The sequence below is a fragment of the Lupinus angustifolius genome, chromosome LG01, assembly GCF_001865875.1.
Source record: "Lupinus angustifolius cultivar Tanjil chromosome LG01, LupAngTanjil_v1.0, whole genome shotgun sequence".
In the NCBI taxonomy this organism is placed as follows: Eukaryota; Viridiplantae; Streptophyta; class Magnoliopsida; order Fabales; family Fabaceae; genus Lupinus; species Lupinus angustifolius.
Genome location: NC_032009.1, coordinates 6,452,211 through 6,467,074, shown reverse-complemented (window position 1 = coordinate 6,467,074; position 14,864 = coordinate 6,452,211). Strand labels below are relative to the sequence as shown.

At 33.6% G+C, this 14,864-nt stretch overlaps 1 protein-coding gene across 2 annotated transcripts; it reads left to right on the top strand.

The window, feature by feature from the left end:
* Positions 8,968 to 11,457, top strand: LOC109348688 (probable WRKY transcription factor 65). Of its 2 annotated transcripts, none has more exons than XM_019589218.1 (3): positions 8,968 to 9,347; positions 9,481 to 9,618; positions 10,402 to 11,457. In XM_019589218.1, the coding sequence occupies exons 1-3, from the start codon at positions 9,196 to 9,198 to the stop codon at positions 10,955 to 10,957; spliced, it is 846 nt and encodes a 281-aa protein (XP_019444763.1). In that variant the 5' UTR covers positions 8,968 to 9,195; the 3' UTR covers positions 10,958 to 11,457. The 2 variants fall into 2 exon arrangements, with proteins under 2 accessions (XP_019444763.1, XP_019444770.1); XM_019589225.1 differs by having other exon boundaries at positions 8,969 to 9,347; positions 9,484 to 9,618.

The following is a 14,864-nucleotide window of genomic DNA, read 5'->3' as shown; positions in this document are numbered from 1 at the left end:
CACAAAATAGGAAATAAAATTACAAGACTAAAACTCAACTAGAGTTTCGTCTAATTCTTTACCAAAAATTCCCAGAAATTCATTTTCGAATATATAATTAATAAAAATATTAATAAAATCTTGTAATTCCAAATCGTAAAATTCGCGGTGTTACACTTTGCACACTTGGTCCTGTTATTTCTAATTTTTCAGTACCCTCCATGCAATTTACAGTGAGTGAGCAAAACATTACTCTCACTGGTGAGACCTCTTTCAAATTACTCCATTCTACCTTACATCAATGCACTCAAATTTTTTACACCGACAATATTGCCACATTTCATGTTACTACTATATTACCCATACACATTAACCCAAACACCCCACCTATACACCCACAAATAAAACCATTTATCCAAAATTTTGCTAATATTTTTCACACACCTTCAACCTTACCCCCATCCAGACCTCATGATAACAACATCTCATTACTTCCCAATTAATGTTAAACCCTACCGCTACCCATACTCCCAAAAAGGGTTAAGACCATTATGTTGCAAGATATGCTCAAAACTGAGATTGTTGTGCCCAACACTAGCCCTTTCTCCTTACTAGTCCTCTTAGTCGGAAAAAAAAAGATGGGACCTGGAGATTTTGTGTTGATTACAAGGCCCTGAACTCTATTACATTACCTGATCGTTTTCCGATACCGACAATTGATGAGTTATTGGATGAATTGGGTGGCGCAACTAATTTTTCTATAATTGATTTGCGCTCTAGGTATCATCAAATTAGGGTCAACCCATCACACACCCATAAGACTGCTTTTCGCACGTTTGATGGGAACTATGAATTTTAGGTCATGCCTTTTGGCCTTACCAATGCTCCACCCACTTTCCAAGGGGCCATGAATGACCTACTCAAGCCTTACCTAAGGTGGTTTCTTCTAATATTTTTTGATGATATTCTAATATATAGTGCCACTCTTGCTAATCACTTGTCCCACTTGGAGACTGTGTTGAACCTATTGGAGTCTAACTAGTTTTATGCCAAATTATCGAAGTGCATTTTTGGTGTGGATTTTGTTAGCTACTTAGGTCATATTATTTCAGTAGCTGCAGTATAGCCAGACCCCGACAAGATAAAGGCAATGGTGGATTGGCCAACACCTCAATCTCTTACAGCACTCAGAGGTTTTCTGGGCCTCACTCGTTTTTACCAAAAAATTGTTAAAGACTATGCATCTCTCTTCGCTCCTCTCACCAACCTACTAAAGCATCACAGTTTTATATGGAGTACACAGGCTCAGATGGCCTTTACAAAATTACAAACAATTATGGCAAAAAATTCAGTGTTGTTGTAGTTGCCTGACTTCAATCAACTCTTTGAAGTAGAGACAGATGCATCTGCAGTGGCTATAGGTGCAGTGTTGTCCCAAATTGGTCACCCCATCACATTCTTCAGTAAGAAAATGTCTACAAGGATGCAACATGCTTCGGCCTACGTTCGTGAGATGTTCACTATTACAGAAATAGTAAAAAGTGGCGTCATTATCTCGTATGGAGACCTTTTTGGATCCTAATAGACCAACAGAGTCTCAAACACCTTAGGACTTAAGGACTGTACACACCAGAGCGACAAAACTGGGCCACAAAACTCATTGGAATTCAATATGAAATTAAATACAGATCGGGTACCTCGAATAGAGTTGCAGATGCCCTTTCTCGGTGCCAAGAAGCAGATTCTGCTATATACACGTCGTTGTCCTCGCCCGTCCCCGCGATCTTGGAACAGCTACATGCATACTATCTTACTGAGGATGGTAAACAAGTACTAGAAAAGACTGATATTAGTATGAAAACCAGATTTCATTTTTCCAAGAGCTTGTTATTTTATGACAATCGCATTTTCATACCTGGTATTCCTCACCTCCGGGACTCACTACTCACCGAGTTTCACTATTCGGATTCTGTTAGACATTTGAAACTCAAGCCCACTCTGGCTCATCTAGCTGCAACATGCTATTGGCCAGACATCTACAAGCAAGCTATGGAATTCATCCAGTTTTTTCCTACATGCCAATATAACAAATACATTCCAGCAAAACAGAATGGGTTACTACAACCATTACCGATTCCAGAAAAGGTATGGGGGGATATTTCAATGCATTTTATCACTCACTTACCGAAATCTCAGGGCCACATGGTTATTTGGGCTGTTGTCGATCGATTCTCCAAGTATGCACATTTTATTGGGCTTCCGACCATTTTCAGTGCTCCGGTTTTGTCTAACCGCTTTATTACTGAGATAGCTCGGCTACATGGGATTTTGAAGTCCATTGTCTCAGATGGAGATCGCCTCTTTTTGAGCTCATTCTGGAAAGAATTTTTTTGAAGGTTGGTACCAAACTCTGCTTTAGCACGGCCTACCATCCCCAAAAGATGGACAAACAAAGGTTGTCAATTGTTGTCTCCAAACATACCTTTGATGCTTCACTAGGTCTCAACAACAACAATGATTTCGGCATCTTCCGATGGGTTGCATCTACCTTTTCAGTCAACGACTGGGTTCTATTGAAGTTACAACCCTATCGGCAGCTTACGGTGGCTCAGAGACCATCTCAAAAGTTGGCTACGCGTTTTTTGGGTTGTTTCAGGTTACTCGCCGAATTGGAGAAATGGCTTATGAGTTGCATCTACCTTCTACAGCAAGATTTCACCCAGTTTTTCATGTATCACTGCTTCGAAAGTTTCATGGTGACCTCAGTTCAGGTGAGCCATCAAATGGGTTAGAAATTTGAGAGAGAGAAAGGGGAAATTTTGAGGGAGAGGAAAGGGTTACAACTAAGCTAGATACTTCTAAACTCACAAAGTCTTCCTTGTTAAGAGAAACATGAGATACAGTTGGGATGGTTGCATCTACACTATTGAATCATTGCACTATAATTAAAAAAAAACATCCAATGGTTCTCAAATAGATCCGTTGGGGACACATTCAAAAGTGGATTTCTTGGAAAGTTCAATTTCTCCATGTCCACATGATATTAATTTTACACCGTGGGTCAAGAAAAATATCTTTGACCATATTAATGTTCAGCAGTCCAGAATTAATGAACCACTACCCCAAAAATTAAAACTTGTACAACATGGGCTACGAGTCACGGATGGACTCGATGCTGCAGCAACTGGGATCCATGTCGCAGAAAGCAGCCATAGTTGCTTGCCACACGACCTGTACATTGTTGCTGTCTAGAAGGTTGTCGACACGAGATTGGTCCACGCGGTTTCCCGCCCAATGCGTTCCAGCTGGCTCCAGCATCCACTCAACAGGTCCTCCAATCTGCCCGTTTCAATTCTTGCTTAAGCATAGTCTCCATTTCTTCTCTCTCTAGACCAACAAGACATTCCAACCCATACTTTAGACCTTGAGGACAAGGTCTTTCTTGCACAAGTGGGCAATGATAGGGACCAACCTTTTGAGGACAAGCCCAAACGTAAAGTGACAAAGCCCAACTGGATGAACGACTATTTTATGGATTAATTCCAACTCCTTATGCATTAATTTCAGCCTCCAAAATATCTCCTTGTTATGAGAATATTTTGTTTTAAGTATAGTTGTCACATATGCAAGATCTAGCCATGTGTACGGTTCAGATCAATTAGTTTTACTTTTTTGTTCTTATAAATCAGTAGCTAATGAATGAAGGAGACATAAATGAATTTTCCAGAATTATAATTTCTTAGAATCTTATTTCAGTAGCATTAATTACTAGTATTCTAGTTGCTTCCTAACATGAACCTTTAAATTTTGGATAGTATCTTAGAATTTAATAAAACCTTACACCACTAAATTGATGTATCCTAGTGACGTAAGGCTCAATCAATATATACTATATAACTACAACTTTAACTATTTAATAGCTAAATAATAAATATTCACATCTATGCTAAATCCATATGTATATATGCAAACAGTATTGCTCTATATTTTGCTAAAAGTAGGAATGTTTTACTGTATTGCAAGATATATCAATATGTATTCTCTATTATATAATCATGTATGTACATTCTTATTATATTTGTATAACTCATTTAAAGCTTACATTAAAAATTATATTGTACTTAATTTTTATTTGCTTATATTTTTTTCCTTGAAGTGTGGTCCTGTTTTTATTGACTATTGAGTAGTGATGACAAAATGGGCCACCTGTCTCATTCAACCCGTGTCCACCAAATGTCCACAAATCAAAAGTCGGCGCGGGCATGCATGCATACAATTTTTGGGCATTCTCATAACCTACCCATTTTAAAACGAACTAAGAGGCATGTGGGCTCCCTATAGACATTGATAAATAATAAACATCTATAAAATAAAATGAAAATAAATTAAATAAAGAACTTAAAGATCAAAAACTTAATTAATCTTGATATGTTATATGAAATTGAACAAATCACATTACATCTTTTTTAAGACATTAAATCATATTACACTATAATTTATTTGAATTTTAATTATTTTAAAACATTATGTTAGCGAACTGACTACATTGTCCATTGGACATGATAATGGGCTTGGGGAAAATTGGGTCTGGCAAAACAGACAAATAAAGTAATTTTGTATGCATTGCCCGCAAAAAATTATGGGCGGGTTCATGGGTTTCTTTGTTTTGTCATCTATACTATTGAGGGATCTATTATATTAATTGTCAAGTGGGTTTATGATCGAAAATCTATTGATTGCTGAGGGGATCATTGAATCTGTTGATTGAACTGGGCACAAACAAACAAATTCTCAATCGCATTAAGATAAATATATCTCCAAAAATAGAGTAAGACATTTCTACGAACTTGAGGCATTGGATGGGGCATTAGGAACTTGAAAGAGTCTTGCAATCTTTCTCTATTTGTTCTTAGTCTTTAAAACATTCTAAATACTTAAGTACCATATGTTGAGAGTAGCTAAGTCAATATTTTGTGCCTTGTATGCAGGACTAGGGTACCCAAAAATAATAGCAATGATGACAATAACATCGATGACCATTTCGTTGGTTCTTTCCAACAAATAGCTAACATGTTGGCGGAGCAGGAAGCTGCTACACCTACCTACCACTAACCAAATACTCACAAATCTCCAGAATAATGGGAATGCAGGAGCCAACAATCAAGGATATGCATGTTTGGCTGATTTAGGAAGCATGCTCCACTATCTTCCTAAGGGGTGTATAATCTGTTGGATGTTGAGGAATGTATTCAAAAAGAGATTTTATGCTCTCGGGACTATTATCATTTGGGATGTCCTCAAATATTATTGACAATTAGGATCGCTCTGCTCATGCTCATGCAATGCCCGCATAAATTAGGGTGGACATGAACAAGCCCATTTTTAAATAGAGCATAAAATATCATGTTCTACTCGCCCAAAACATGGGAAGGGCAGGCTTGTTGGCCACCCTAAATAAAATTACAAAATATATATACACTAGCCGTACAAAATAAATAATACATAATTTGTAAACAAATATACAAATGTATATATCATAATAAATAGTCATACAAATGGAACAATACATACAAAATAGAAATACATATATATATATATATATATATATATATATAATACAGAACATACATAGTATAAAGTTTATATACAAAATACAAAAGAATAATACATATGGATATATATAATATACAAAATATAAATGTATACATATATAATAAGAAAATGATAGAAATTTCTCATATTTGATATATAAATTCATATAACAAATGAAACATATTTTCTCACATTTCACAAAATGCATATACATTTGCATAATTAATGTTCAATATTTTCTCCAATAATACTCGTGGATCACCGTTTTGCCAGCTTGAAGTGCCCGTGGGCAAATATAACATGTTGGGCGGGCAGTTTAGGGCGGATGAACACATTTTTCATAACCTGCACACCTACTAAATGCGGGTGGGCAGGTGGGCCCATAGGCTTTTCCTAAATTGGCAATGATATCCTCAAATCATTGTTCTTAGGAAAATATTTTCCAATACTTTGAGGAATGAGAAAAAATTGAATTCTTGTAGGGGATGTAAGAAGATATGAACGTGGGGCACATGTCTATTTCACCGAGCCTCTCTCTGAGACAGTAAGTAGAAAATTTGGAGGAGCTCTTAATGTTCTCATGGTAAATGGTGAACTATCCACACGAAGATCGAAAGATCACAAAATTCAAGCAAAGGCTAAAATCTAACATCCGAAATAGTGGGAGTTTTTGAAATTTGAGATTAATCTACTTGGGTGAACAAATACTTCATTGCAGAGCATGTTTATCAAGCAGTGGAGACAAAAAGGCAAGAGAAATGACAAGTGTTAAGCACTAAAAGTGATGGAGGAAAACTTGAGAAGAACTTCAAATCCAAACCTAATATTGGAAAAGGTTAGCAAGTCCAATGGAAAGTTGCGCATAATTACCATATATGTGGAAAATGTGGAAAGATTCATGGAGAAGACCTTGCCTTCTTGTCTAAGGAAAATGCTATTTTTTCCACTCATCATAGACACATCGCAAAGGAATAACCTCAACTAAAGATGAAGACTATATCCAACCAAAAACCTCAAGCCAAAAGGAGAGAATATATTCTTAGTGGGGAGAAGACTACTGAGTTAGACAATCTGATCCAAGGAGTGTGCATAATTAATGCAAAATTGAAGTGTATTGTTTGATTTTGAAGGTACACACTCCTTAATTTTTCAAAGATGTGTGGAAGAGTTAAACATTCATGTTACTAAGTTGTCATGTAACTTAATCGTCGCAACCCCATTAAAAGGAAGATTGTTACTTCTTATGTTTGCTTGTCCAATCTTTATGTTTGAGAGGATATTTTCACTTGACTCAATGTGCTAGTCTCTAAAGTGTCTCAATATATTCTGGATATAGTCTAGTTATCTGCCAATTACTAGGTGGTGGTGTATTAATATAGAAGGAAATCCCATAGTAAAAAGTAAAAAATGTATCTGTTTCTAAGCTAATTAATTAGTTCATAAGGTGACTTTTTAGTATGACTTATTATTTTTTTTTATATATGTTTGGTTGATCACTAAGAAGTGTGTTGATGCAAGAAAGTGATCATTATGCAGTATTAATTACAAATAATCAAACAAAATGTATAAGAATAAATAGAAAAGAAAAAAAGACAAAAGAGTATGTTAATGAGGTTCTGTCAATTGTGTTTAAACTTGAGTAGGTATCAAGATATTTTTAAAGGATAAAGATTATAAGTTCTAGGATATTCATGAGTCCAAATGTGTATGACATGTTTCTAATTGATACTTATGATTGGTGCATATTATAATAATGGATTTTGAGTCTAATATATAATATTAGTTTCTCATCCCAGTTCTAATATTAGTTAATATAACACTTCATACAATAACATATTTTAATTATATCAAGAAAATGGACGTGGAAGTGACTTATCATCCATGTTATAGGCAGTTGAAAGAGGAGGAGACTCACAAAGCTTTCTTGCCGAGTTAGTTATGGAAAAAGTATTGGGTAGGGAACAGTTTTCACTTTTCCAGGTAGAATACAGCATTAATAATTAAGAGCTTAATTTTTAAATTAACAGAATTATAAAACAGTGTTAAGTGTCTTAAGAGTATAGTCTAATGAAAAGAAAGTTCACACCTTGTGTTAAAATATGATAGTTCAATATATCAATAATTGTTCAACTTAACTTTATTATATTCATTTACTAGTTTTGTATTCCTTAAACAATACTATCAGCAGGACACTTATTAACATAATCATAATTCTTTATACTCTTAATTTGAATTTGCTGTACAAGACAAATCAATCATACATTACTATTCTCAGACTTTTGTAGTATGCATTTTTGATTAATTTTATATGAAAAATATTTCTAATGACATTCCAATGTATAATAAGAGAACAATATACAAAAATTATACCTACCGTATAACAATTATTTTCAATAGGACAACTTTATTACATCTATGCACAATATAAATAGTTATACACCGTCAACATCATCTATAACTTATTTGTATAAAGATATTATATTCCAAATCATGTCCATACATTAAAATTATATTCAATGTCTAACTTGAGAAGTTATTAAACTTAATGTTAGCATCAATGATTGAATGATATTTTTTTTAAATATTCGATTTATATGAATGATACCTAATTTAATTTAATTAGATAAGATTCTCGTTCGTTTGGCTTAAGGAAACTCAGCATATGAATAATATCAAATAAGCCTTTACTATAAAGAAAGCAATCTCTTCTATCCCTCATCTTTTATATATGTTTAGTGAAAAGTTTGCTCCGATTTCTAAATTGTTATATTTATCTCCTTTATATCCTGAACATGAACTGGTGGAAATGTAGAAATATCTTCCTTACTTTCACTCTACTTTAAATAATGTAGAAATAACTACCTACTTTAAATAATGGTTCATTCTCCATCTTCATATACATATAATACTCATAAAGTTCAATTCTTCTAGATGCACCATTTAAATATTCATAACAACGCGGTTAAATTTAATCTGGTGCACTTAATTCAAAGAAGGAGAGTGCATATAATATGTAAGCAAAACTAGACTACATAACTTCTCTCTGAAAGGAGAGATTCTTGTCCATAAAAAATTATTCAATACATCAATTTGTGCAAACTATTTAATGTAAAATAATGAGGTATTATCTGTTCATTTGATTAGTCTACACAACTTGTATTAACCATGTATATATAATTTGTATTTATTCTCCTATTGGAAAGGTTCCACAGATAAGACAAAAGCGTGAGACGACTTAGGCTTATGAAACTAATGAAGAGCCTTATCCTTAAGGAAAATTTTCATATATAATATGAATAAAGAAACCTAAGGTTGCTTTCATGTGACATATACATATTGATATAAAATAGTGTGAGTTGTATATGATGAAGTATTTGCTCGCACGTCCTAATAAACAAAGGTCACAGAAATTAGCCTAGCCAATCTGTCAACATGAATCCCCATTTTTAAAGGGCATTTTCCCTTCTTCAATCTCATTTACCCTTCACAATTCATGTGGAATCTAGAGCTTGTTAATCACATTAATCAAAATATATAGATCACCACCTTTCTAGTGAGATCAAGGGTCAAGAAGATTATAGCCACCACCACCATAGTGATAGTTGTAGTTTCAAATCCCAAGAAATGGATAGTAAATTGAGAAATACTAGTTCATATATGAATGAACAAGAGGATAGTGATGTAGGAGGCCAAGAAAACTTTGTGGAGTCTTCTCCTTATAACATGGATGCCATGGTTACTTCTCCATCCACTTCTACCTCTTCACTTAAGAGAAGGTTAGTAGTATTATATTTACTCAAGCTATAATAATGATATTATAAACATTTGGGTCCAATTATATTTGTTGAATTACATTGAGATATGAATTAATTAGTATCAATCATGTGTTAAATAATGTTGTTGCTGAAGTAGGCGAGGCACACAGAAAAAGGTTGTTCAAATCCCAATCAAGGAAATTGAAGGTTCAATTAGCAATACTCCACCCTCGGATTCATGGGCATGGCGAAAATATGGCCAGAAACCCATCAAAGGTTCTCCTTATCCCAGGTATGTACTATGATATTCTATGGTTTTACAGAATTATTACTTCAATTGATTTGTAGCATTACGCAATAGCCATAAATTATCAATCATTTGTGGCTTGTAATATGTGATGTGCTTGTAGCAGCCATCAAATTGGGAATTAGATGTGAATATTGTCAAAATCTCAATATTGAAGTCAATTGTGAAGCATAATTACACTATAATGTTGCTTAGACTATGTTTGGTTGTTATGAGAGAGATAAAAAGAGATCAATGGATAAGGATGGTGAAGAAAGGAAAACAAATCAAATTACATCTCTCTTTTTTGGAGTGTAAAATTTAGATGATGAGAGACTAAAGTAATAAAACTACCTTTAAAAATATGATTAGCAATGAAAAATAGATATGAACGTGATTATAAGATTTTATTAAAAATATCTACATACTTTAACATGTTTTTTACTAAAAAAAAAACTTCAAATTGAAGAAACCATGAAAATTGACTTGAGAATTTTAGAGAAGTCTTAAGAAAACCTTCCAACAGTTTTCAAAATCATCAATTCTCTATCCTCCTTGAAGAAAACAAGACTCTCAAATATAATCACATATTGTTTTTGTGCTAGTTAGTCACTCTTTATATTATTACACTTTGTATTGAATCCTATATATGAAACCCTTAAGATTAAGCAGGCCATATGAACTATGTAACTATGTTGTGGAACACATATTATTAACTTGTTTAATTGTATTAATCTTTGGTTAATGGTGTTATTAAAGTTATATATTTTGTGATTGTTGGACATACAGAGGATACTACAGATGTAGCAGTAACAAAGGATGTCCGGCAAGGAAACAAGTAGAAAGGAGCCGCATAGACCCCACCATACTAGTGGTTACTTACTCCTCCGAGCACAACCACGCATCACCTGTTTTCAAAAACCACCACCACCATAATCACAGCCGCAACAACAACAATAACCGCTCTTCCTCCACTGCTGCAAAACCCATCATAAAACCCGAACTAGAACAGGTTCTCGCTGAACCGGTCGAACCAGAGCTCATTGCTGAGCCGGTTGAACCGGAGCTCATTGCTGAGCCGGTTGAACCGGAGGATAAGTTTTCGGACGAGTTTGGGTGGTTTGGGGAGATGGAGGCAATTGCTACGACGTCGTCCACGGTTCTTGAAAGTCCAATATTTGGAGGGTACGATGATGACGTAGCGTCAGTGTTTGTTCCCATGAGAGAGGAGGATGAGTTACTGTTCGCTGACCTTGGTGAGCTGCCGGAGTTCTCGCCGGTGTTCAAGCGGGGGTCGCTAGAGACAGCGGATGAGTGGCGGGGATGGTGTGGGACCACAAGCTGAGATTCAAAAAGGTATAACCAAAGTTTAAAATTGATGCCCAAATGCAAGGTTTTGGGAGTCTCCAAAATAGTAGTCATAATAGTATTATGACTATTTTGGAATCACCCAACCCAATGCAAAACTTTTGGTTATAACTATCTCTGGTTTGTTTCACACTTTCTTCGTGCGCCACAAACAACAACTATGTACAAGTTTTCAATTTTTTTTTTGTTTTTCATTTGTTGTTTTCACATTTTTATATATTTTGAATTGTATTTTTCTTTAGAAAAGAAATTGAAAGTGAGAATAGAAGAAAAATGGTGCAAGTAAAGTTTGGGGGATACAATAAAAAATCGCGGGAGCAGTTGGGGGATTGTGACAGTATGTCCCAACGTGGTTTGTAAGTAGCATAACTTGGCATTCCATTTTGAACAGCTTGCGAAGATATTTTATGTGAAACCCTCATCTCTTCACTGACATTTTGGTTTCTATAACTAATCCTATAATCTGCATTACTAATTAAATGTTAATGAATTGCCAGTTAATTCAGTTTTAAGGGTTCAGATTTCAGAGGTAGCGTGTAGGGAATGAGGATCAACTGTTCACTTTTTGGTGTCCTATTGTATCTCAATGTAGTAGAAATTTGACACGTACTTAAAAAGAAAATTAAAAAATAAATAAAATAACATTTTTATGTAATTTGATAAGATATGATTGGTTTAGAACATTAGGACATAAAGCTTTTGAGACCGAGGATCTTGGTTCTCGTGTACGGATGAGAATGCTATTGGATATTCTTATGGATATCTCTTTTTCTGATTACAAGAAGGAAAATAATATGTAACATTTTATGTCAATCATTGAGAGAGAGAAAATTTTACATTCTGAATGAGTTTTATATTGTAACTATATCATCTATCATTTATATTTAATTAATTATTATTGACTTTTCAAAAAAAGTAATTCAAAAATATCATAAATAATATCGTGAATATATATAAATATTTACATTGTCAGTGTATAAATATTACACCCATCAACTATTAGTAAATTCAACAACATTTACTATTTTCAAGATGAGTCTAATAGCTATATACTAATTTATACACAACATCATCTATGATTCGTTTGTTTATTATTTTTGTTGAAGAATCAACGATAATTATATATGATTCAAAAAAAGTAATTCAAAAATATCGTAAATAATATCGTGAATGTATATAAATATTTACATTGTCAGTGTATAGATATTACACTCATCAACTATTAGTAAATTCAACAACGTTTACTATTTTCAAGATGAGTCTAATAACTATATACTAATTTATACACAACATCATCTATTCGTTTGTTTATTATTTTTGTTGAAGAATCAACGATAATTATATATGATGCAATGACAATGTATAAATTTTTATATTATTGGTGCAAACATTTTTTTCCTCTTTCAATATTATTACTCTTAATCTGTAATTATTTATATGTTTTTTATTAAATCAAAATTATTAATTATCTTGTAACTAATTTCCTTTATGTCAAATTTGTTGAATTTATTTATAAATGAGATCACAAAGTAATACTTTATAAATGTAATGTAATATATAATTATATTTTCAGTTTATAATCTTATTCGCTCTTTTGGATTTTTCATGTCTGTTTTTGTTAATGTACTTTCTATTGCGATTTTATGAAATGATTTTAATCAAATTTTTACATCAATAGATAATTTATTAAAAGATGTGCATAAACAGGATAATATCATAGGCTCCAATTCAATTACACTAATGTGTCCAATTATTGCTATTATGACTATTACTATAGCAGTTGTGGTGGTATCTTTGGCTGCATCTTTTCTTGTTCATTTGCCTACCATCATATCCTAATTGGATTTGTGAGAAAATGATAACAAGCTAGAAATGGAGAGAGAGAGTTTGGTGGATCTATTGGTTTTCATCCTTCTTTCGGTGTCTCTATGTTGTAATGGAATTAAAACAATTCATGGGCCTGAAAAAATTATTTACTGAATTCCATACTATCAATCACGATATCAGTAGAATGTGCATATCCCAAAGACAAGAGTGTGGAGGACAAAGTTGTATTCATTTACGACTAATATTGACAATTAGGACGGTCCTGTCCATGCTCACATAATGCCCAATTAAATTAGGGCAAACATATACATGCCCCTTTTTAAATAGGGTATGAAATATCATGTTTGTCCGCCTCAAACATGGACAAGGCGAGCTTGGAGGACACCCTAAATAAAACTAAAAATATATATAACATTCCTATACACCTACTAATATATACAAACTATAAATCTAGAGTGGAGATCCACTTACTCCTCATCCTAGCCATCAATTCTAAGGAAATCTAATGGTTTATATCTACTCACTAATTCAAACCATTGGATTCCCCTAGAATTGATGACTACAATGAGGAGTAAGTTGGAGTAAATTGATCCTCTCCCATAAATGTAATATATAATACAAATTATCCATTGTACCTAATTTACCTATAAAATACCCAAAAAAAAATAGTACATATACATATATATAATATACAAAATACAAATGCATATATATAATAAGAAAATGATGGTACTTTCTTACATTGATATTCAAATGCATATACAACAAATGGAACAAAATTTCTCACATGTAACAAAATACATACTTTTACATATTTGATGTTTAATACTTTATCTAATAATGTTTGTGGACCGCTCGTTTTGCCTGTTGGAAAAGCCTGTGGGCGAATAAGGCATGTTAGGTGGACATTTTAGGATGGATAAACACATTTTTCATGTTATATTCGCCCAATAAGTGCGGGCGGATGGGCTCCATGGGTTTTGCCCAAATTGTCACTCATATTCACCATTAGCGTATTTAAGACCATATACATATTTTTATAGCTTGCAAACTGCAGAAGAATTATGAGGTAACAATCTCGAAGGAGGACTCATATAGACCTCTTCATGTAAATCTCCATAAAGTGCCATCGGCATGATATTTAACCTAGCTGTATACTTCTCTAAAGTGCCATCAGCATGATATGTAAATCAAGCCTAGCTATATACTTCTCTAAAGTGCCATCGGCATGATATTTAACCTTGTTTACCTATTTGCATCCAAAAGGGATTTTGACTTTAGGAAGAGAAACCGATGACCATGTATGGTTCTCTTCAAGAGACTGCAACTCTTTGTCCATTGTTTCTTGCCAACAAGGATCAATTGAGGTTTGTTTGTATGAGGAGGGCTCTTTAGTTGTAGTGAGAACAAGGCAAAATTTCTTATATGAATAATTAGAATAGATGATTACAAGGGATAAAGTATAAGTTATACCCGAAGATACATTGATAGAATTAGGAGAAACTTCAACAATGTTACAGTTATAATCTTGTAGATGAGAATAACACTTTCTTGTCCTAAGAGACTGTCTAGGAGAAAGATGTGTTTGAGACTGAGAATGACTATGTGAAGAAGTAATTGAGGGAATGAAGAAGGATCTAGTGGGGACCTTTCAAAAGGATGTTCAAAAAGCTCTTATAGGTGAAGTGAAGACATTTATAAAGTAAGGAATTATAGTAGACTATGATTTTCAAGATATAGGTTTGTGTGTGTCACGAGTGGATTGAAATGAGAATGAACTCTAATAGAAGGTAACACTTATGAAGATGAATATCTCATTTGATTTCGGATAATATAGAATATACCATTTGGTTCCCTCTTTGTAACCAAGAAAAATAGATTTGGTAGCTCTATGTTGAAATTTAGTCCTATGAGATTGAATAGTGAAAGCAAAACTTAAACACCCATACACTCAAAGATGATCGAGCAATTGATAAAGGGTTTTGTTCTTGAGAAGACGAGTAGATAACTTATTAATGATATGTACTACATGTTGTATAGCTCTATGTTGGTGCTTT